Below are 25,083 nucleotides of genomic sequence, written 5' to 3' on the forward strand. Positions count from 1 at the left end.
AGCTGTGCTGACTTGTCGCTGTGTACTTCTGGCTCATCTCTGTCCTGGAGCTGTGGCACCTGCTCTGCCCTCCATGTGGAATTCTCTTACCCAGCATTTCAGGCCAGTGACTTCTTGTTGTTTGGTTCTCAGCCAGCTCAGATGTCACCCTCCCAGGGAGGCTTTCCCTGACCCCCGGTGTGCTCCCTCCCCTCCTGTCCCCTCCAGTGCCATCACACTATTTTGTTTCTTTCATAGCACAAATTATTATCTGAAATCACTGTGAGCATTCATTTCCATCTCTCAAATGCAAGCTCCATGGAGCAGGGATCTTGTCTCTCTGGCAGCTGTATTCTCAGTGCCTACAACAGGGCCTGCCCCATGAGAGGCAATGATAAAAATAGATTTGTGTCATGAATGGATGGTGCACAAGTATTTTTGGCATAGAACCTGCCTGACACACGAGCATGCCAATTTGAGTCCTTCCTATTCTGTAACGGATAATTTAGCATGATGGTTCAGAGGTTAAGCTCTGCAATTAGACTACCCATGGGTAAAGCCTGGCTCTACTGCTTCCTAATTTTGCCTGACCTTGGGCAAGTTAATTACCCCATAAGCCTTAGTTTCTTCATTTGGAAAGTGGTAGTAACAATAATGGTTTCCTACCCAGTAGGGTTGTTTGAGAGTTCAAGGAGGTAATGTGTGTAAATGCCTAGCACAGTGCTTAACTTAAGTAAATATTTAAGTTGTGAGTATCACCTCACCATTAGGTTGTATAGTTCTCATTGAGAACTACTGAGCCCTGGGCATCAGGCCTGGGCTGTGTCTTTTGGGAGCACAGAAAAGCTAGTTGTCTGGGCTTGGAATTGAGGACAGTAGACCTCAGTGTTCACAGAGAAGGGATATGAGGGAGAGGGAGAGAAAGAGTGTGTGTGTGTTTGGGGAACAGGATGGGTATTAGAGTGAGACTTTTTGTCTTTGAGTCATCCTACAAACTGTGTTGCTTGTGCCCAAGATAATTTTAGAGAGAACAAGTCATCTCAGATGTGTTAGATTGACTCAACCCTAGGACTTTCTGTTTTTCCTTCCCTTTATTCTTAAGGTTCTGTCTGAACTCTGGAACAAGGGAAAAGTTTATTTTAATCGCTTCTCTTTGACCTTGAAAATCACTGGCCAGCATGAAGTTTACTAAGATCTTTTTTAACTGGGCAATAATATTCACTGAGGATCAGGACTAGTTCTCTCAGCATGGACCCTTGGCAGCAAAGGGAAATAAATTCCAGCAGCTTTTCTAGATCTTTGGGTAATTTAATTCTTCTAAGACTGGGTGACCTTAAACACAAACTGAGGATGAGCCAAGTGTGGGGGAGACAGCAAAGAATACCTTAGGGCAGACAGTCATCAGGTTATGTGAGATTGCCACAACACGTAGGATCTCTTGAGCCCTCAGTTTCCCCTTCGTCGCAGAGAATTTCCTTAGAAATAGAAATAACTGGAAGTCCTTTTGGGTTGTAGTCTAGTAATTTCTTACCTAGTGCCTTTGTGAATTGCCTCATCCCCTTTTGACATGAAGGTGTACCACCTCTGTCCATTTCTTCCTTCCTCTTGTCACTGGATGGCTTCCTTCTAATTTCTGATTCTTAAAGCATCTGTGCAAACAAAAACTCATCATTAACTTCCACTGACTTTTGCACACTTACCCCTTCTCCCTCCACCCTTGGAATCCAAGCATCTCCCCTGGAGTGACAGTTCCCTATCAGTAGAAGACCTGAGTAAATACGTTTTGACATGAAGGTGTACCACCTCTGTCCATTTCTTCCTTCCTCTTGTCACTGGATGGCTTCCTTCTAATTTCTGATTCTTAAAGCATCTGTGCAAACAAAAACTCATCATTAACTTCCACTGACTTTTGCACACTTACCCCTTCTCCCTCCACCCTTGGAATCCAAGCATCTCCCCTGGAGTGACAGTTCCCTATCAGTAGAAGACCTGAGTAAATACGTTTTGCCATCTTCATTCAATGATCTATGCAGCCATTTAAAAAAAAAAAAAAAAGAAAAAAAAGAGCAGGGCAGATCATCTGTCTATGTATATGATGATAGGAAATGATATGAACGCTATCTCTATGTAGAAAGGAAAGCTAGGCAGAGAGTGGTGGATGTAATAGGCTAACATTTGTGGGGGAAAATATCCAGTAAAAATGGACACACACACACACATATGTATAATTGGATCTGCTTAGGATATTTATGGAATGATACACAAGACTGATCACTGTCGTGGTCTCTGGTTCAGGGAGCTAAGTGGTTGAGGAATAAAGGTGGGAGGGAGATGTTTTGCTGTAAATCCTCTAGTACCTATTACTTGTGGACCCTACACATATATTTCCTAAAAATCAACTCATTCATTTGAGATAGATAGATATGATAAAGAGAAAAAGGTAAAAACCTTGAGAATTAAAAAGCAATTGAAACAGGAATAATTTTCCCATCTCGTGGTACTTTGCCACTTCATGCCATACTCTTTGCTACCTAAGAACATCTCAGAATCATCAGTGAGGGTGTAAAGTGATTAGAAATGAGAAAATGACGTTGCTGACCTGGTTCAGGAGCAGGGCACCTCCAGCCATGTCACTTCAAACTGTGTTTTCTGGTCTGCGGTGTGCAGAACGGACACGTGGTTGTCCCCAGGACTAATCAGACTAGTCTTTCTCTGTATTTGTAAAAATTCTACTGACCTTCAGGAAGTTACATTTCTCCATATGTGTCAACTCCTGGGCTATTAGAAATCTCCTTTATTATAGGCAAGAACCTCTCTGACTTCATTGTCAAATTTTTAAGGCATCAGAAAGCTGAAGTCTTCCCCTGAAGGTAGGTTGTGGAAGTGTGATTCTATCACAAACCAAAATGGTCTTTTTATGTGAGCTGACCAGTACCATGACTGTACGATCTGACATTTGCAGTGCGGCATTTTCATTGATTGGTTATTGGTATATTTTAGGAACTTGCAAATTAAATCTGGTTTCTCAGCCTTGGCACTATTGACATTATAAGCCTAGTAATTCTTTGTTGTAAGAGACTGTTCTGTGCATTGTAGGATGTTTAGCAGCATTCGTGGCCTCTATCCAGTAGATGCCAGTAGCATTTCCACATTGTGACAACCAAAAATGTCTCCAGATATTGCCAAATGTCCCCAGGAGCACAAAATCACTCCCGGTTGAGAACCAGTACCTTACGCTTTGCCCTGTGTGTGAGGCTACAGCCAGAATATTATGCCTGCCTCTGTTTCTCTGCACTCACACAGCAATTCTGCAACCACATGTGGGGGCAGGAGAAGAGCTCCCCATACACTAAGCAGTTCTCCAACTCTCCAAACACCAGCTGGGTGTCCTGCAGCTTAATTCAATTCTGACACTATCTGTCTACCTGGAGTTAGCATCAAATCCCACAAGTTAAGGGTACATGTTTTTGTTTGAACATCTGTTTTCAGTAATTTTGGGTACAAACCCAGGAGTGGAATTGCTGTGCCGTATGATAATTCCATTTGACTTATTGAGATACTGCTAAACTTTTTCAGAGCACTTCACCATTTTAAATTTCCACCAGCAGTGCATGAGGGTTCATTTCTCCATATGCTCACCAATGCTTATGTTGGTTTGTTTTGTTTTTTCACTAGTAAGTGTGAAGTGGTGTCTCCTTGTGGCCTTGATTTGGGTTTCCCTAATGACTAATGAGGTTAAGCATTTTTTTGCATGTGCATGTTGGCTGTTTGTCTATCTTCTTTGGAGTGTCCTTCATCTCGGTGCTTCCTCTCTTTGCAGTGTAATTGTGAGTGAATGCTTTTCTCTCTCTCTCTCTTTTTTTTTTTACCATAAGCTGCCTCGTTTGTAAAATGGGGCTAATACACTCTTCAAGAGAGAGATTGGTTTTTGGAAATAAATGCATTGCTCAAATCTTTGTTAACATAATTTTGAAATTTTCTCTTTTTTATCTTCATGCTATTGTCCTTTATTTTATAATGCAGAATGTAAACATTAGGCTTATGTTGTAAAGTGGCAAATTTAATTCAGTTTTAATTCTCTGAATTTTGACATCTCCAAGTCTAAGCCATCATTGTATACTGTGAATTTTTAGATTTAAACATATTTTAAAGTTAGTTTGTTTCTTAGCTAATTTAACCCTTAGGCAAGTGTTTGACTTTTTGATATTTTAGAGTCAGTAGGTGAATGTGGAAAGTAGTTTTCATGACTCTATTTGTTTCCCTTTCAGAAAAAGTTGCCTTTGACAACACTGGCTCAGTGTTTGATGGAGGGGTCAGCTATCCTGGGAGATGACACACTTCTTGGGTAAGCCAAATCTAGGAAAGTCCCCACCCACAAAAAGGGGATTATCAGTCCTCAGGGAAGCACTGAGGACACTTGAATTCTGGCTCAGGACTTGAGTGGGGAAGAAGAGAATGTTACCAGTGAGAAATCAAAACCCTCCGCTCCCAAGTTCCATTGTCTGTGCAGCCAGACAAGTCCCAAGTGGAGAAATTAACATAAAATTGGCGAAGGACGATTGAAATCCCTAGGGCTCCAGCAGAAGCAAATACACAACCTCTCAATGTCAGAAGTCATCACTTGCGGGATTTCCCAGAAGAACACCCCTTGCTGATTTTGAGCTTACCATAAAACAAACTAAAAATAGAATTCTGATGAGAGAGCATCAGCAGACACAGTCAGTCTGAGAATCTGTAACCTGAGATCTAAAAACAATAGAGCAGTATGAAAGAAAATGTCAAAGAATGGTTTAAAATGAAATTAAAAAATTAATGACAATAAATTTTTGACAAAAGAATCAAACAATATGAAAAAAGAATGGGCAGAATTGAAGCAAAACCAAATAGGATTTTTAAAAGTGAAAATTGTACAGATAATTAAAAAACTTAGTTGAAGTGCACTGGAGATTGCGCTCAAAGAGAGAATTGGTGAACCTGAAAACAGATCTGGAACTGCCACATAGAATGTAGAGTGTGCAGTACACGCAATAAGGGTGTGGCGTTATTATACTGGGAGACGTGGGAGAGAGCATGCTGGTGTGTGACACTGTCTACTGGGAGCTCCTGAAGGAGAAAACAGGAAGAAGGAGAGGTTTGTAGGTGATGTTTTCTCTTCCAGGTTTGAAGAAAAACATAAGTCTTTAGATTTAAGAAGCTTAAAGAGTTCTAATTGAGATAAACAAAAAATCCATCCCTGGGCATAGTGTAATAAAACTACAAGTTATCAACAGGAAAGAGAGAAATTTGAAAACAACCAGAGGAAAAAAAAGATAATTATCTAAAAAGAGCAGTTAAACTGATAACAAGCTATTTATTCATCAGCCAAAATAAATACCAGGAGATAATAGAGGAATATCTTTAAGTATTGAGCAAAAATACAGGAAACCTAGAATTCTGTGATCAACTAAATCATTGTTCAAGAATAAGAGGGAAATAAAGATAAGTTACTACTTGCATATCTCATTGAAAGGTCTAGTGAAGCGTGTGTGAAATAGATTATGTCCAGAAGAAAGACGTGCAGGTAGCAAGGTAGAATAAAAACATTAGTGATTGTATGTAGGGGAGTAAAAAAAAAAAATCTTTGTCCTGCTAACTGTATGAGGTTCATTGGCTGGGGCCCTGCTAATTAGATGGACTAAAGACAGATTAACTAGAGAAAAGTAGAGAAAAGCATACAAATTTTATCAACATGGGAGCACTTGGTCATGAGTAACCCAGAGGAGTTTGTAAAGCATCTTAACAAAAACATAGTAATTTTTAGAGAACAAGACAAAGGAAAAGGACTTTGAGTGTCTAGGGTGGCAGACTGTGGGAAAATGAATACATGGGAGCTAATGGAAGATAAGGGCAAGTGAGTGAACTTTGTTATGTGGGTTCCTCTTATGCTGAGTCCGGGCTGATAAGGGTCTACAGTTGCCTCTGGTGATGGGCATCTGTCCTTCCTGGTAGAGAGGAGAACGGGGACACCTTTACAAATTTATGTCCTGCTTCTAGGCAGCTAGGGAGAGGGTGGACAGCAGTTTTTCTATCTGCCTCTCAATTGCCTTCAGCTCAAAATAGTCCTCATGCAAAAGTGGCATATTTGGGGGAGATATTTTTTTGGGAGGGGAGAATCAGTGTTATAAGATCTTGTATTGTTTGAAAGGAGGATAAAGATATTGATATTACATTTAAATTTAATGCCAAATGTGCATGTTAAAAAAGTAAAAGTAACTACAAAAAGAATAAAACCTAGAATGTATACAACTTCCAAACTAGTAAAAGGATGAAAAGGGAAATAAACAAACAAAAACCAATAGAAGGGACTAAAAGAAAAAAGTAAGCAAAGGAAAAGCATAATAAATAGAAATAGAAAAGAAGGCGATAGCAATTACTGCATATAGATGTGCAGCCATAAGAGATGTAAGTGGAATAAACTGTTTAAAGTATAGAGAATCTCAGGTGGATGAACATGAGATCTTGTTGTGTGGAATTTCCAAGAGAAATTCCTAAAACAGTGACACAGCAAGGTTGGACGTAATGATGACAGACTGAAATACGTCTGCTTTGTCCCCTTCCAAAATCCACTAAAATGATAGTAAAGGGATTTTTTTTTTTTCCTCAAAAGACATAAACTCACAAAGGCAGGAAAAACAGGAGAAAAGACAACAGCAACATAATTTTGTGAGCTGTAAAGCATATGAATGAATGGGAACTGACTTGGCAAGTCCCGGAAAGCTGACACCCAAGCCAGAAGGGGGATATGCAGAGAGCTGATATAGTTTGCACCATGAAATACTTACAGTGCTCAGGAATTGGTGTCACCAGGGATCTCTGAAGTACTGGGTCTTTGGAGGGGAGGTGGGTAACGAAAATAATGAATGTGGGTTAAAAGCATTTCAAGCGCTATTTGGATCAATAGAACCTTGCCCCTATCCACACCTCTAGGAGAGATTCATTCCCCGCACCCCCACCCCAGCGGAACTCTAGAGCTTTATTCTCTTGAGGTGTAAAACAGAGCATCTCTAGAGTGGGGCCTTGAGCACAGTGGAGTTAAAGGTACCATTCAGGAAAGAAGAGGATTAAGTGATCCAATGCATACCCGGTGCTGAGACTCCTTAGACTCCTTAGTCCCCCACCCACATGGCCCCCAGGCCTTTCCCCTCCAGGCAGGGTAAATTAGATCAATGGAAACTCCCATTACTAGTAAAATTTTATCTAGTCTCATGGAAAAAGAGACTGCACACAATTATTTACTGCAGCACTGCATCTGATAGCCCAAAACTCTTGATGATGGGACAGCTTAATAAATGGTGATACAGTCGATCCTTGAACAATGCACGGGTTGGGGGTTTCAGTCAGAAATCCATATATAAAGTTATCAAAAATCAATAACAAAAGTTATCGTGTAACTTTTGACTGCCCCAAAACTTAACTACTTACAGCCTACTGTTGACCAGAAGCCTTACTGATAAATGGTCGATTAACACATATTTTATGTTCTGTATTATAATAAATTTAGCCAGAGAAAAGAAAATGTTTGTTTACATTTCTCTCGATTGCCAATGGTGCCATGTACAGTCTATAAATGTTTGCGTGTGTAAGTTTTGATAAGTTTTAACTTTTTGTAACAGATTTGTATGTATTTTATGATAGTAAATGATAAACTAGACTAACATCTACATATTTCTATGCATTCATGACATACCTGTTTCTTAATTTTATTTATTTCTGGGCTATGTGGTTCATCTGCGAGTTTTATCAAATTGTCACACATCTCCAAAAGATTTTCTAATATATTTATTGAAAAAAATCTACCTATACAAGTGGACCTGCGCAGTTCAAACCTGTGTGTTCAAGGGTCAACTGTATATTCTTAGAATGGGATTCTGTGTAGTGGATCTAACTCTGCATGTATCAGCATGGATAAGCCCCAAACATAATAATAATGCCAATAGTATAACAATATGTTCAGTGTAAAACCGTTGTTGCAAATGTTTTTAACTAAGCAAAGAAACTGTATTATATATTGCATGTGAATACATACATATGAATAAAAGTATAAAAATATGGACAGGAGAGGAGTATATACATTGACTTCAGAATAAGAGCTCTGCTCTTACTTTGGTGATTTGCAAAAACATTTTACATGAATTTCAGCTAACATGGTACCATGCAAAGGAAGTATGGCCTGTTTCCCACTGCGGGGAATTGACATCTTCGAAATAGTGTGTCCTCTCATCTAGGAATATGGCCACTCAGGTCTTCTGTCATTTGTCATCATTAACCAACTTTTGGAATGGTTTTTCCTACTTTTTCCATTGGATAATTGTCCACCCATCCTGTAATGAGTAAGTTTTCATGGCTTAGGGGCAAGCACTTTCTTTCTATTAGGACCTGTTGAAATTGAATTTTGGGTATGTGTTTGAAGGTATTGGTTTGTTAAAGGATCGATTTTAGCTAGGTTTTCCAGTGCTCCCAGGGGAGATAGAAGCATCCAGCTCTTTTTAGGCTTGTGATTTTTGGCATGTGTGAGTCTGTTTTTTCCACGTCCCTTGTGTTTCTCCACCTGTCTTCTTTGGCTCTAAGCACGCTGTGAGTACTCAGCACCATTTGGAAGAATCGACCATTTCAGAAATGAAATGCTGACTCCTGAAAATTTTACTGAGCTGGGGATGGCGAGAGGTTCGCTCAGGTGAAATTCTGTCTTGGAGGGTGTTCAGTATGCTTTTCTCGTCCATTGCAGGAAGATGCTGAAACTCTGTGGGGAGACAGAGGACAAGCTGGCTCAGGAGCTGATACACTTTGAATTGCAGGTGGAGAGGGATGTGATTGAGCCCCTGTTTTTGCTGGCTGAGGTGAGCATCGGGAATGAGGCCAGGCTGGGGTGAGCAGGGGACACGAACAGGAGCCCCCTTGGTCATTCTGCTTCCAGCCTTATTATCCTTTCAGTATCTCACTCTACTCCCTGACATTGTTTTCACCAGGAATTATTACTATGCAACCATATGGTCAAGATCCCCAAATAGGGCAGCCCTTTTCCCACCTGTACTCTTCTGTGCTGGCATCCTACGGGTCCAGGTGCAAAGCCAGCAGCATTACCTTCTCCCCCACCCAGAGTCTTGAGTCCATCACCCTCTGTCCCCACCCATCTCAAGTCATCAGTGAAATGAACAGCAGACTCCCAACCCTGCTTTACAAGGAGACTGAAGACTTGTGTCCAAGAGACTGTAAGGTCTCTTGTGGTTTATATTTATATAGGTCTCTTCTCTTTGGACTTTAAAGGACACTAAATTACACTACTTTATTAAAGAGTTTTTATTTGCCTTGACCCCAGACCTCTCCCAATTGCCTTTTGATTGGTCATATAAAAGCTCTCCAGAGCTACCCTCTAGAACTCCCTGCAATGATGGAAATGTTCTACATCTGCACAGTTTGGTAGCCACTGTGTGGTTACTGAGGACTGGAAATGTTAGTGTGACTCAGGAACTCAGGGTTTTCATTTTATTTCTTTTATTTAATTCAATTTTCATTTAAATTTGGAATGACTTAGCCACACGTAGCCAGAGGCTACTGTATTAACAGCACGTCCTAGACCACATCTGGTTTCCTCTCTGTACCACCTCCAGCACCTACACATCCCCTGGCACTCTTTCTGGGATAGATGTATGGGTAAACAATTACTTACATGCCAAAAAGTATTCAAGGGGAAAATCCTAGGTATAGTGCTTTGACATAGACCAGCTCTGGGCTTCTCAGATTCCATCCTGTTGCAGGTCATCCCATAGTATAGAGCATTCAGGAGAGACCCGTTGCTCTTCATCAGGGTGATGTGGGGCTCGGTCCAAAGCCTGAAGCTAAACCAAGGAGCAAGTCTGACCCAGGTGCTGAGACTCACTTGGGGTGGCTCTATAAGTACCACGTGGCTCTCCAGCTTTGCCTCGGGCTCGAGGGTGGCTCAGGTTGCCTCCGGAGAGTTGCACCTCTCCTTCCTGCTAGAAGTTGCTACGCTCAGTGTATTACTCATGCCTGCTCAGAAGAGCGAACAGAAAGCACTTCAGAGAACACTGGATTTTCCTCACATTTTTTCTTTATATAAAAACCGTAGCCTGAGATGATTTTGGTTCAATTTACGGCCAATTTTCCTTTTTAATTCTCACATCCTGCCCTACTTTTGCTGGGCCTAGAACCAAAATCCTGCACTGGAATGTTCAGTGAAGTCATTTTTAGAAAGAAAAATATAAAAAGAGTATCCACATACAACCAACATGGAAGAACTCATAGCCGAGAAAAGCCGTGGTGGCCGCATTGATTCATTATTTACTTTGGAAAAAATCTCCCCTTATTTCTATAAATATAAAAATTTGCACCCTTTATTGCTATAAATATAAAGTCTGTATCCTCACTGCATTCCTCATAGCAGCCCGGGTCTCCTGAGACCCACGCTCTTCATCCGTGAGCTGTGCGTTCTGAGTCTGGTCTGTGCATCAGATCTGAATGCTGGGCTTCCTCCATCTCTCCCCACTTTTGGCCCTTGTGGAAGTACAGAGAGAGGCGATTGAGCCCGTTTGATGGCGGGCCTGGCGAGTGTCCAGAGAAGGGACAAGAGAGTTTAGCTCAGGAAAAGGAATCAAGAATTCTATCTGATGTTGGTCAAAGGGTACAAAGTCTCATTTATGCAAGATGAGTAAATTCTGAAGACCCAACGTACAGCACCTGTGACTAGTCAACAAGGCTGTGTTGTATACTTGAAGTTTGCTAAGAGAGGAGATCATAAGTGTTCTCTCCACAAAAAGAAAACGGTAACTATGTGAAGATGGTAACTGTGTCAGTCAGCTCGAGTGTGGGAATCATTTCACAATGTATGCATATCAAAGCATCACATTGTACACCTAAAACATGCACAATTTCTTTGTGTCAATTATACCTCAATAAAGTGGAGGGAAGAAAGGATTTCACTTGAAAATAAGGATTGGGAGATCTCTAGCGAACCTCTTGGGTGGACTGTCAATAGTTTTTAAAGAATTATTCTCAAGAATAGTTCTTAAATAACTTATCTTGGTATCAGTTTGGTTGTGTCTTTTATTTCCCGTAACCACAGGTGGAAATCCCAAATATTCAAAAGCAGAGGAAACATTTAGCAAAGTTGGTGCTGGACATGGATTCTTCACGAACCAGGTAGAGTTTCTTTGCTTCCTTTTTGCTGCTTTAAAGGAACAGTGATTGTATTTGAGTGTGGGGGTTTGTGTGTGGTGGGTGGGTTTTCATCACCAAGTTGCACTTAACACCTACTATGTGCCAGGCACTGGAGGTAATAGCAGTGAACTAGAGGGACTGGGTTTCTGCACTCATGGAGGCTGCGGTCGAGTTTTGGAGATAGACACTAGGCAGGTGAACAAAGACGGTGATTTCAGGCAGCCATAGTCATATAAAGAAAATAACACACGGTGATTTGGGAAGAGACTAAAGGAGAAAGGGAGCAATGACATTGGTAGGGGAAAACAGAGAAACCTTTTTTTGAGGCAGTATCACTTGATATGAGTCTTAAACAATGAGAAGGAGGTAGCCATGCAAAGATCTGGTGTAAACTGTCTGCAGCAGCAGGAACAGCGAATGCAGAGACCCTCAGTTGCAGTAGGCTTGGCATGTGCAAGGCACAGAAAGAAGCCTAGCATGGCTACGGTGACAGGAACAACTGGAAGAGTAGTAGGAGATGAGATCCAAGAGGTAAGACAATGATGTGTCGCATCTGTGACAGGGGGAGAATTTCTAATTTCCTGAAGCTTCTGGTGTAGATTTCTCCTTCTGCAGCCATTCTCTAAGCCTGAGACCCTTCCGACAGCAGTAAAGTTCCTACAGTGCTGTTCTTCTGCACCTGTCTCCCAAAGTCCACCAGAAAATCCCTGTGGTAGCAGGGGAGAGCCAGAGGCCCTGGGGTGACTGTGCTGTCACGTGGGAATTGTGCATATGTGCTCTTTATTTTTTACAGGGAGGTGTGTGTGTGTGTATGTGTGCGGACTGAAAGAGCGTGGGCCCATGAGTATTGATACAGAAGGAACCATTTGGTTCCACCTGAGGTCTTTTGTTGGTCAGTTTTAATAATCTTTGCATCTTGTTTCAATTTTCTTGAAATTAAAAAACAAAAACAATGTGCTTGGGCAGAGAGATATAGGGTAAAGAGTCCTGCAGCAGGAGTCAGAAGGTAAGGTTTCAAGATCCAGGTCAGCTATGTTGTAGACCTGAGACCTCAGTCAAGTCACTTAGTTGCCCAGAGTATTGGTTTGCCCACCAGTCCACAGGTAGTAACAACATTGTGATTTGGGCTGAGGCGGTTGTTCTGAATATCACATGAGAGCATGTATATTGCGTCCCTTCCCAGTGCTTCCCCAAAAGAAGCTGATACTATAACTAGTTGGTGCACTGGAATTCAGCATCTGGAAAACAAAAGGTATAGGGCAGTCCCACAAGACCAGAAATAAAACAGGTTAAATCAGAAGATAAACAAGAGTTTCCTTTATTAACTTAGTGTTTCCCAGACCTCAGTCCATCTAAATGGTTTTTGCCATCTGTGCCTGTATATAAAAGAGTTGATTGCTTTTTTTTGGCAGCTTGCTGGTACAAAGTTGATTACTTTTTAAAGTAAATCTATTTTTAAAAGAAATCTTATAGCACCATCATTAATTAGAAATCAGTTCCCTTTGCTGCAAATATTAGGTAAGCATAAAAGTGAGTGGTTGAAAGCAAAGTCGGTGTTATTGAATTTTAGATCCTGTTGGCTGTGAAAGGCTGTCATCCTGAAACTAACCTTCCTTTGTTAAAAAGGAAGAGGAGGAGGTGTTGGAGAGGTGTTAAAACTATTCTGACACCAATCTGAGGCTCACTTGGAGGAAAAGAACAAAATGGGGAGGATCGATTTACTGTTACTATGATGTTCCTGCATGCATTGCATCCCATTACATGAATGTTCAAGTCCCATGTTTTGGGAGTCATGTAAGATGATCAAAGAAATGCTGATCATTGCATTGTTATGATGAGATGGACATGGTGCTCCCTGAGTTTGTGGAGTGATTTCTTTCTGTGAGAACCTGGGTTTTAGCTCAGGTCTTTTCTTGGCTTCTATCAGGAAAATCCAAATTTCCAGCACAGAGCTTCTGGTTGGAGGGCTGAATGCTATTATCAAACATGTCATTACCATCTCACTTATGTGTTTTTGTTTGGTCTTATGAGAAGGAGAGTTACCCCTGGGTCACAGCCATGGTCTGTCCTGTCTAGTGTTAACGTTTTTAATGGTGACACCAAGTGGTGTGTAGGTTCTGAAAGCTTAGGGAAGTGTCATTAGGGACCTCTTATCCACAGTTTAACACACTTTTTCATATGTTCAGCTTATCATCTCTTGTATACTGGGATCTGGTAAGGAAATTTCTACATCCCCTATTCACATCTCTGGGCTTATAAAGTTCAACTCTGACCATTTACACCCTTCGCAGTTTTAGACTAAAGAAGTCCTTTTACATTATTCTCATATAAACCTGATCCAATCTCCTTTATCATATTAGTGGTTTTTCATCGCCCATTTTGTGAAGTTGTGAGTTTATGTGTAGGGGATTGCTTTGGAGGGATTGTTACCAGTGTAGTCCCCTCAAAAACTCAGCTGACTTCCATACATGTTTCTGCTTTAGTAACCACACTGGAAGATCTAACCCAATGTCTCACATTATGGATTCTCCATCAGTTTAGGATGTAGGTTATAGGAGGAAAGGGGCTTTCTTAGCAAAGGTATGCTCTTTCTTCTTGCTGTACTTTGACTGACCAGTTCTAGCCTGAGTTTATCCATTTTGTAGGACTTTGCTGAAAGCCACAAGAAGAAGCCAACTCACCCCAACTTCCTGCCATTTCCCTTAACACTTCACTCTTAGCATGAGGACTGTGTCCCAAGATACCACTGTGAGAGTAAGACCAGGTGCTGTATATTGAATAGCAAGGGTCACCAGCTGCTTTTCTGGAACATGGGATCTCAGTGCCCTTTACCTCCACCCAATGCTGCTTTTACTCATGATTACCAAAGCTTTCTTTAGTCCTGTTCTGTTCTTCCTGAATGACACTATCCAGAACTGAAACAGCAGACTCCACTTAGAGACATTTCTGCCTTTCACAAAAGACAGGATCTTTTTTATATTAACAGCCATCTTGATCAGTAGTTCTGGGACTAGATCTTTAAATTCTGCCACCGTGCTCTTGAATACTATCAAATCTAATTTACGCACCTTTTAATTAGGTCTAAATCAAATGGGTACATTTGTCACTATTCAAGTAAATCTGTATTGCCTCCTTCAAAAGCCAATGATACAGACCTTAATATCCTCAGAGAAGAATGACGCTTAGAAGATGAATAAAAGGTTATACGTGAGAACAATGGAGAAAAATGCAAGGAAGCTTTATGTCGAGTTAAAGATTGTTAATTGAAATGAATGTGCCTGATACACAAGAATCTTTTCTGTGATGCTTGCTTTGACAGTGGTTAAAGAAGGGGTCACATTTTTCCCCAAAGTTTCTATGGTTATATATCTCAAGGTTAACTCTTCTGAGTCCAGAACACTCTCTGTTTCTGCTGAACAGGTGCCTCTGGGTCATGTGGACTGAATTGGTGTTTCCCCAAAATTCATGTTGAAGTTCTAACGCCCAATATGACTGTATTTGGAGATAGGTCTTTAAGAGGTAATTAAGGCTAAATGAGGTCATAGGGGTGGGGCTCAAATTTGATGATTGGTAGCCTTGTAACAAGAAGAGAGACAGAGAGAGAGAGAGATCTCTACTCACGTGCTCAGAGGAGAGGCCTTGTGAGGACACAGCAAGAAGGCAGCCATCTGCAAGCCAGGAAGAGAGGCCTCACCAACCTGAACCCCCTGGAACCTTGATCTTGGACTCCCAGCCTGGAGAAGTGTGAGAAAATGAACTTGTGTCATTTAAGCCATCGAGTCTGTGGTACTTTGCTATGGAAGTGTGAGCAGACTAAGACATCTACCTTCTTTGAAAGTGAGTGAACTAGTATAAGTAAGACTGAAGAGTTTTGGAAAGGATACTGAGCAACCCATGGAATTAGAGAGGAAGTGGATAACCGGAAGTGGAATCCTGGTGCCGTGGCAGTTTTGACACATCTGGGTCTGGCAGCAGAGTCTTTATGGTTACCAGGATTTATTCCTCATCTCCCACCTCTGCTTCTCTCCACATATAGGTGTCTTTTTCTTAGATCCATTTTCTTCATGGTCACTGGATGTCGTTTGGGCTCATGTCTCCCCAGTATGAGCCCTCTTCCTGCTGTTCCAATTCTAAAAATGCAAAAGAGAGCTCCATTTGTGCAGACTTTGCTGTATGTGTGACCCGTGTGTGGGCCAGGGTGATGAAGAGTAGGTACAGGATTGGCTTGTGGCATGGGCTTCCCTGGGCCACTCGCTGCTGGGATCACACAAAAAATGGCAGTTCCCTTTTAAACCATACAACAGAGCAGGAGGGGAAGCAGAAACTCAAAAAGTACACAGTGCCAATGATGGAAGAAAGGAGAAGACTGGACAGATGAAACAGTGAATGCTCCACTAAAGAAACTTTCCTGTTTGCCTTCCAAAAATTCTTCTTCTGGACTTCCCCCTGTCCTGAACTGATCTTGCATGTGCCTTCTTTACCCGTTCCCTGAAATTCCAAACTTATCTCTCTCTTCTCTCTCTCATCTGGCCTTCATTAGGCTTGTGTCCTGTCTTCATCTCTCCAAGGTCATATAGTCACAGCCCTCTTTCCCCAGAGAATGATGGTTGGACATCAGCTATGTTAGTGGGAAGACATTATCTTTCTGCTCTTCAAATTTCAAAGCTCAAACTCTTCTTGGGCAATGTCCAGTATCCCTTTCTTTGACAAAGCAGTCCCAACTCTTTAGTTTGTTTGTAGAGAAAATGACAGAGAAGCCATCTTCAAACCATGTCATTTTTCCCAGCAGGTTACTACCTGTAAAATTTCCCCAAGTGCCCTTTTGATCTTATCATCACTGTTTTATAATATCAAAATAGATTACTTATATGTTGCAAATAAAATTTCTTATAGGAGAAAGGTATGTTTTTAAAGTACTAGGATATTGACTATGGGACAGAATTTGGGGAAAAAAATAGAGGTGAATTGGGAAGAAAAGAAAGAAATAACTTGGGAAAATGTCTTCATTTTAATATACATATATGAAGTATAACTCAAATTCTAAAAAAACCTAATTCAGATTTACAAAGCAGTGAAAATCAGCTTAGTGTTTGTATTCACTTTACATATATATTTTTAGCAGGTAAATATTGGTCAGTTGTTTTTACTTCAGGTAACATGTATAAGATGGTGGTTGTACTAGTCTGTTTCTATTGCTTATAACAGAATACCCGAAACTGGGTATTTATAAAGAAATGAATTTTATTTCTTACAGTTTTGGAGGCTGGGAAGTCCACGATCCAGGGGGTACATGTGGTGAGGGCCTTCTTCTGGGTGGGAACTCTCTACAGGGTCCTGTGGTGACCTCAGAATGGGCTGAGCAAGAGAGCTAACTTCTCAGTCACTCCTCTTATAAAGCTGTCAGAACCACACCCACTACTCTATTCATGGGTCAACCCGTTTTGGAGGGCACGGTCCTCACAATCCAATCATCTCTTAAAAGGCCCCATCTTTCAAATTCCATGATGGGATTTCCCACCCTCTTAACACTGTTTCAATGAAGATTAAGTTTCCAGTGCATGAACTTTTGGGGGACACATTTGACTCATAACAGTGGTTGTAACTTGATTTAATGGTATACCACGGAGATATATTTGTTGTCTGAGATATAAACTACTACTGTGGCATCTCCTATTTTATTTGTAAGAAAAAACCCCACAACAGTTTAGTACTTTATTTGAAATGGTTAAACCTGAGAGGTATTAATCAGATGTATCATTTGTGTAGAGCAAACCTTTATAAAAAAGAATTACTCAGGAATTCTGACTAATCCTTGTCTGTTAATTTATTTCAGCTTGGATTTTGAAACATTTTACTTCATCCAGCTTAGATTTTGAAACATCTTTTAGTAAAGTATTTCCTTTCTAATTTGCCCTGAATTCTTATCTTGAAATCAGGAGTCTTTCCCAGGACATGTCCATTTCTGGAGCTTTAAGACAGCTTGATGTCCCAAAGGCTTCTTAAAGTAATTTTCCCGTGGTTGCATTCTTTAAGTGACAGAAAATCCTTTATTTGAGAATCCTTTATTTGGCTACTTTATGCTAATAACAAAAAGAACTTTAGCTTTCCCCTTTTTTACCATGGAGCCCTGCACTTTTCTGTTTTCCTTGCAGACAGCAAAAGAGAAAAGGAAAAATGATTAAATAAAGTACCTAGTGATTAGATTCTTGACTCTCAGGATAAGGGTAATGTTCCTCTTTTTTGCCTCTATGATGGAGGCTACAGATTGATGGTCCAAGAGCCAGACAGAGCCTGCAGAGCTGTCTTGTTTGGTCTGTACCCTATCGGCCTGAATGGTGCTTAAGAGAAATTATCGAATCTGTTGCCTCATTTCATCAGGAGAGTTCGCATGAAAGTGTCCAGCTTCTCTTGTCACTTGACACATCTGGCAACTCAGGCCCGTGCTCCTCCCTACCTGGACCCCATCAGCCCAGGCTGGAGAGCAGCTGCCCCTCTTAGACAGGGCAGCACCCCCAGTTCACCTGCTCTTTCCCCTCCCTCCTGACTGCACAAGGCTGAACCCAGGTGTCAGCTGCCTTCATCATCCTGATTATACTATTGCTTTTCAAGTAGGAAATAAAAGATCAAGTGGACTCATTTTTCAGATAATGGCCCATTTGACTCATTTTTCTTACTTGCTGGTTCCTATAAGCCATTGAGTTTACACACTCAGAGGAAGAGGAAACCCACTGCTGAGCCCTATTTTAGCTACTACCATCTAGTGTAATTGGAACCTTCTTTCAGGGCCTGCTTTTGGTAATTCCCTGATGATGACATAGCATCCAGAAATATTTCTACTTCCCCCAGAAACTCTTCTGAGTGGCTTCCTCAGAAGGCCGGTATTCTCTCCACAACGATAAATTCCAAGGAAACATAAATGAGGTATCTAAATGTTGATATGAAGTTGTTTTGTGCTTACCAGTGGAGATTTTTGCTTTTAGATTTGTTTTAAATCTTCTCTCTTGCAGACATAATTGGCTTCAGCCAAGTAGGTGACTGTTTCCAAACTCAAATGCCCACAGGATGGGCAGGAGCTTAAATGAATGACAGAAACTGTGCTTAAAAGACAGCAATAGCTATTTTGAAATATACAGTACATTGTTATTAACTGTATAGTGACTTGTAATAATGTAACTGATTAAGTTTCAAATGTCTCACTACAAAAAAGAATAAGTGAGGTGATGGATATGTTAGTTAGCTTGATTTAATCATTTCATATTATATACATGTATCAGTGCATCATGTTGTATCTCATAAATGTATACAATTATGATTTGTCAATTAGAAATAGCATTAATTAAAAAAAAACAAAATACAGCAATAGTCATTGTCACTTGGCCTTAACATTTGAACGAGTAGGGAAAATGGCAGAAGGGGGATGTTTATCCTATCTGAAGGGGCAACTGATTTTGTGCTGCAGTCAGTAGCTGCCTTGTGGAAATGCAAGCCCCTTTCCCCTGGCCTGGCACTTGCTGCCTTTTCATTACCTCCTTTCCAGTGAGGGTGCATATTTCTCTGGATAAGATTTATAACGTGGTATTTTCTCAGCATTCCCAGGATATCCCGAGGGCTCAACCTGTCTCTCACCTGTGCTCTTTTTCTCCTGTCTTCCATCAGGTGGCAGCAGACGTCCAAGTCTTCAGGCTTGTCCAGCAGCTTACAGCCTGCCGGGGCCAAAGCCGATGCCCTCAGGGAAGAAATGGAGGAGGCTGCCAACAGAGTGGAGATTTGCAGGGTACCCCCTTCCTTCCTCCTCTCTGCTGGGATGCACTGGGGAGCCCTCAGGGGTTTCCTTTCTGTTCACTGGAGTTCTCTCAAAGTCTGTTAGCGAGCTTGTAGTTGAACTTCACACCAACTAGAAGCTGGCCTGCTAACCTCTGCAGAGTCTAGGATGAGCCCAAACAGTTGGGGCTCTGATGGTGACCTTGGCAGGGAGACAGCCTTGGATTATTATTGGAGTTCCTGCATGGCAGACAAAGAGAAAATGACTTGTGTTTCTGTGCGAAGCTTTTGTAAGTCACCTGAGTCCCAAAGAATGTATTCTAGGCCACACAGGACAGTTGAAAATTTAGACCATGAATGATCCTTGACTCACTGTTGACATTAAATTGTTTCTTGTTTGCCCTTTAATACTTCCTGAGTCACCTTATCAAATCTATGCCTTTTGGAAGACTTTTGCCTATGAAGTCGAAATGCTAGCTATAGAGAAAAGAAAACTTCCCACTTGTTAAGAGAATGCATCTTTCTCCAAACTGGGACTCTACTCTCATGCAATAATGTCCTTTGTTACACTTATTCAATGTTTCCCATCTTCTTTCCTCCTTAACACTTTATAGGACTTAATTAGCAATAATACAGTCATAATACTCTGTGTGTATATATACCGTTTACATGCGCATATGTCAGTTTGTGTTTCCAGGGAAACCAAAACTGTATTTACACCCAAGGAATAAAAATGTCATGTTTCTATAACTATTTTGGGTACCTCTTACCTTAATTACATACTTTTAAAGGAGAAAACCACTTTGCATGCAGACATCTCTGTTCTTTGTGGCTCTGTCTAGTGGTTACCTTGTCTTTTGGATTCTTTTAAAGCCACCCTGTGTAGTTGGCTTTGATCTTGCATTCAGGTGACATTCAGAATCAGGCAGAATTTCTCTCTGGAATCAGAAACAGTAAAAGATTTTTAAAGAATTCATTATCTCCCAGCCTAGAGTACTATGGAACCAAGCAAAGTAAGACTACTACTTCAGATCCAAGATTCGTTATGAGTAAAGCTGATTTGTCTTTTGAGCTCTTGTGTAAAAGGCAAATATCTAGCTGGTGTGCAGTTCTTAAAGTACAGGTCTTCTCTCCTGCTGATTTCACTTTCACTTTGTGTGTTTATTTTTTATTTTTTATTTTAGTTATTCACTCTGACTATTCTTTAACTGTCTGCCATGGATCGAGTCTTTGTTAAAAAAAATTCTTTTTCAATAGGCAACAGAGGGTGGTATTAAGAAGGGATGCTGAATGTGAATATCCAAATACATCCGAATAAAAGTTCAATAGCTTTAAACATTCTTGTGTAGCTTTTTGCATTTGCTGTTGTGCTAAAGATATATTCAACTCCTCTTCAAAGATTATAAAAGTAATGCATGTTCACCATACCCAGTGAAAAAGTACAAAAATATACTGAGAAAAACGACAGTAATTCTCTTCCTACCAGGCAACCCCTCTGATTCCAAATAAGGTGACCAATTCTTTGTCCACACCACTGTTTATGAAGAATTAATTGTGACAGTGTGCTCTGTTACATGCTAAGTGCCCATAAAAGTTATCAGGATAAGGAAGCCAGTGTTAGAGCCTATTGGGTAACCCTTCACACCTGTCTTCACAGTCATACAAATGCACACCCATATGTAGCATTTTCCTAGTTACTCATGTGTGTGTTTTTAATAAAACAGTCATACTGTTTATGTTAATTTATCACTTTTCTCACATAACACTGCATCCTGGACATCTCTCCAGGTTAGTAGTTACAGATCCAACTTAGTCTTTTTAATAAAGTGCATAACTTTTCATTATAAGGATATATATACACACATAGTTACACACATATACATATATATGCATACCTAGGTAACATCATGACTTACTTATTTAGCTATTTTCGTATTGAGGGATGTTCAGACTGGTGTGGTTTTGTTTTATTTTTTGGTTTTATTTTTTAATTTTTGTCCCAATGATAATAGAATAAGCATCCTTATATGGCTATCCTTATGGCCTGGTAAACTTTTTTTCTATAGGATAGGTTCCCCCAAATGATATTTTTATGTCAAAGTCTATGCATACATGTTTTTATTTTAACATATATTGACAGTTTATTTCTATGAAAAAGAAATTGTAGTTATGTTTAAAATTGTGTATTTCTTCTCTCCTTTACCTGTAATGTCTGTTGCTCCTGTTTTCAGTTTTTGCTGGTCTGGTGAGGGAAAATAAGCTGTCACTAAGTTATTGTAATTTTAATTTTCCTGCATATTAGTGGTGATGAGCATATCTTTGCATATTTATTGGATAGTCTTCATATATTTACAGGCACTCCCAATTTGGTGAATTGCCTATTTGTATTGGCAATTAGACCAGTCTTCCTGTTGTTGTTGTTGTTAATATTAGTTTATATACGTTCTCTGTGTATTAGGGGTATTAAACTGTTTTTTTCTGTTTGTATGCTACAGACACTTTTTTCAGCCTCCCATTTGTCTTTTGACTTTGTTTATGTTGACATCTATTATTAAAAACTGAATCACATTCATGTGTTTCTTTTGGATGGGAAAAGCTCTTGGGTGGCCACTAGCCATCTTCCACACAAAGCTTAAAAATCTCTTCTTCTTTAATTTTATTTTAATGTTTCTAATGGAGTTTATATACCTACTTTATGCATTTTAATACACCTTAAGGTTTTTTTGAACATGGTGTAAGCTAGAGGTTTATATTTCCTTTTATCAGATGGATGGTCAGTTACGCCAGCAGCATTTATTAAACAAGCCACCTCCTGCTGAAGTGAGATCCTTCCATCTAATCCCTCAGATTTATTTCTGGACTGTCTTGTTAATCTGTTTGTCTGTCCCTGGGACAATAGTATACAATTTCTATTCCAGAGACTTCATAGCAAATTTAACATTTGGTAAGGTAACCTCCACTCTTTTTTATAGTTATCTCGGCTAGTCTATGACTTCTATTTTATTGTATCACTTTGCAAAGATCATATCAGTTAGTAAAACCCCACATTGTGCTCTTGGTGGTCTTTCTGGTGTGTTGAGCTGATCTCCTAGATGGCATTTGCTACTGGTTTTGTTAAAGTTCTCTTCTGACTCTTTTATTTGTACTTTGTTGGTTGCCGACTGTTTTAAATATCCACCTTGGTCTTCCTCCCTTTCTTTCAGGTTTCCCTCAAGTGGGTTTCCTTTTATCTTTTCATACTTTTCAATTTTCTCAGCAGGTGAGACAAGTCTTTAGGGTCACCTACTTTGTGGCAAACCAGCCAAGTGAGAGCTTATAGGCTGAAGATGAATGAGGGACAATCTGATTCTTCTTGTTTAGGCACAGAGAGGACCAAGCAGAGCTCCCCACAACTTTGGGACCTGGAGAGTTTTAGCCCAACAAGTCCAGGTGGGTTCCATAAGGCAGAGCCTGCTGAGACCTCAGGCAGATAGGCAGGTGCAGTGTTTCCTGCCTGTGTTCCTGCAGGAGCCCATCTGTTCCCTGCCTTGCTTCCTTATTTCAAAAAGAGACAAGCCCCCTTCTTCATACTTGGTGCCTGCTTCCTCTTTTCTTCCCGAGGTACCCTGTATAAGACCCCTGAACTAAGGAGGTGTAAGGAGTTGGTAATTTTTCCACAAGAGGAAAGAAAGTGAAGAAGAAACTAGGAACAATGAAGTAACAATGGGGAAGACAATGATTCGAAAATTAATGTGTTTTGTTTTGTTAGGGAGACTGGCTGCAGTCTTGGGGGTTTCACTTCAAGCTAATACTTTCCACCTTCACTTTTGCTGCTTTTATCTCCTTGTACCCATCACTTAAATTCTTATCCTTCCTCCACCCGTGTCACTGTTTTTCCCACTTAGCCTCGTCCTCTCCCTCCCTTTTTCAACTTGTGTCTCTTTTTCTCCATTTTATTCTTCTCCAGTGTATAATCTTTGCTCTTTGCAAATCCAGCTTGGATTTGGAAAAGATGGCAACCAGAAGGCAGACAGTCTGACTTAAACAAACATATACTGTCAGACTAAAAGACAACATTGGCTTTTGACCTACAGCTCCTCTTGTTACAAAATTAGTGTAATGTCATGGGAGTTAAGTAAACGAGATCCTGGCAGAACACATTACTGCCCTCTCATTTGGAAGGCTGTGGAATAGTTAAGGAGCGCTCACGTGACTTGCAATCCCTTCTGCCAGAAGAATCTAGCCCACGAGACCTAAAGGCAAGCATAGCCACGCACAGTTAGAAGCCAGCTGGTGGCAGAGCTTCCACTAGTGTGGCTTTTTCTGAAACACTGCTGGGATCTTCCCTGATGTGTCAGGCAGTAGTGCTACGAAGGAGACTGAGCACAGTCTTGTCATTTACCTAAAGAAGAGGACAGTGCATATTATGATCAAAGATGCTCTCTGGCCTGGTGGCTTCACCAGACTCAGAGAAATAATAATAATCATGAAGAATTGAAGTTAACTGAAGGCATCCTCTGTGACAGCAGCCCCTCCCCTTCCAGTCCCACAGGCTGGTCAGTCACCAAACTTATGTCAGACAGAACTTAGGTTCTGCGCAGATTCTATCAGACTGGGCAGTAAGGGGCAGGAAAGATGCTCACCATTTTGAGGTTTAAAAAATCATCCCAAATAGGTTATTTTTCTATGTTAGAAAACAATAATAAAGTACCCATGAATTAGATTTTTTTGAAAAAGATTCACTGATGGTAACAATAAATTTCATACAATATATCTTGTGTTCCCCAAATAAAAATCAAGGGAATATGGACTTCAGGCACTAGTACATAAAGGTGAGATAAAATCACCATGTAATTGGAAAAATAACTGAATAAGATTAGGAATTATTTTTAAAAAATAGAAAAAATAATGCAGGTAGGAAATTGCTGTTAGTAAAGAACAGAATTGACAATGCAGAAAATTGAGCCCATGATATAGAGAAAAACTTGAGAATTTATTCTAGAATGTTAAGGAAAGAGCCAAAAAGGAATAAAAACAAAGGGGGAAAAGATGGTAGATGTTGAAGACAGACAATGGAAATCAATGTACAGAAAACAAGAGATTCTGAAATGAAACAAATCAGAAGAGCACAGAAAGGTAAAATTGGCCTACATCAAAGATCTGCATCTCAAATGTGTGAATCTGAAAATCAGAGGTTTTGCTTTTCTGTTTTTTACTTTTGAAAATGATTTTTAAACAATGAACTTTTTATCATTAATAAACTTTATTTATAGAGCATTTTTAATTTCACAGAAAAGTTGAGTGGAATAGAAAGGGTTTCCACATACCCCTGCCCCCACACAGGCACAGTCTCCCCCGTCATCGACATCCTGCATCGGCGTGGTGCATTTGCTACAGTGATGAGCCTACGTTGACACATCATCAACACCCCAAGTCTAGTTTACAGGAAGGTTCACTCCTGGCGATATATATACTTTGGGTTCTGACAAATGTATAGTGACACGTATCCAGCCTTATAGTATGATAAAGAGTAGTTTCACTGCTCTAAAAATTCTCTCTGCTCCACCTCATCTCTCCCTCTCCTCTTTATCCTGGCAACCGCTGATCTTTTTACTGTCTCCAAGGCTCGTCTTTTCCAGAATGTCATATAATGGTAATCATACAGTATGGAGCCTTTTCAGATTGGCTTCTTCAACTTAGTAAATATGCATTTAAGTTTCCTGTAAATCTTTTTATGACTGAAACGCTCATTCCTTTTTAGCACTGAATAATATTCCATTGTCTGGATGTACCACAGTTTTTTTATCCATTCACCTCCTGAAGGACATCTCGGTTGCTGCTAAGTTTGGGCGTTTATGAACAGAGATGCCGTAGACATCCATGTGCAGGTTTTTGTGTGGACGTAAGTTTTCATTTCTTTTGGGCAAATATCAAGGAGTGCAATTGCTGGATTTTATGGTGAGAGTATGTTTAGTTTTGGAAGAAACTGCCGAAGTGTCTTCCAAAGTAGCTGTCCTATTTTGCATTCCCACCAGCAGTGGATGAGCGTTCCTTTTGCTCCACATCTGTGTCTGCATTTGGTGCTGTCAGTGTTTTGGATTTTGGCCATTTGAATAGGTGTGTTGCGGTATCTTGTTGTTTTAATTTGCA

The 25,083-nt window shown here is 40.4% G+C and overlaps 1 protein-coding gene across 4 annotated transcripts in view; it reads left to right on the top strand.

Moving 5' to 3' along the window:
• Positions 1-25,083, top strand: part of ARHGAP44 (Rho GTPase activating protein 44) — a 171,424-nt gene that overhangs the window by 101,157 nt on the left and 45,184 nt on the right. For all 4 annotated transcript variants that reach the window (XM_063112890.1, XM_063112887.1, XM_063112888.1 and 1 more), the window contains exons 4-7: positions 4,248-4,324; positions 8,744-8,855; positions 11,099-11,175; positions 18,850-18,967. In XM_063112890.1, coding sequence (XP_062968960.1) covers positions 4,248-4,324; positions 8,744-8,855; positions 11,099-11,175; positions 18,850-18,967 — 384 coding nt within the window. The remainder of the gene's footprint in view (positions 1-4,247; positions 4,325-8,743; positions 8,856-11,098; positions 11,176-18,849; positions 18,968-25,083) is intronic.

Source organism: Cynocephalus volans, chromosome 10 (genome assembly GCF_027409185.1).
Source record: "Cynocephalus volans isolate mCynVol1 chromosome 10, mCynVol1.pri, whole genome shotgun sequence".
Taxonomy (NCBI): Eukaryota; Metazoa; Chordata; class Mammalia; order Dermoptera; family Cynocephalidae; genus Cynocephalus; species Cynocephalus volans.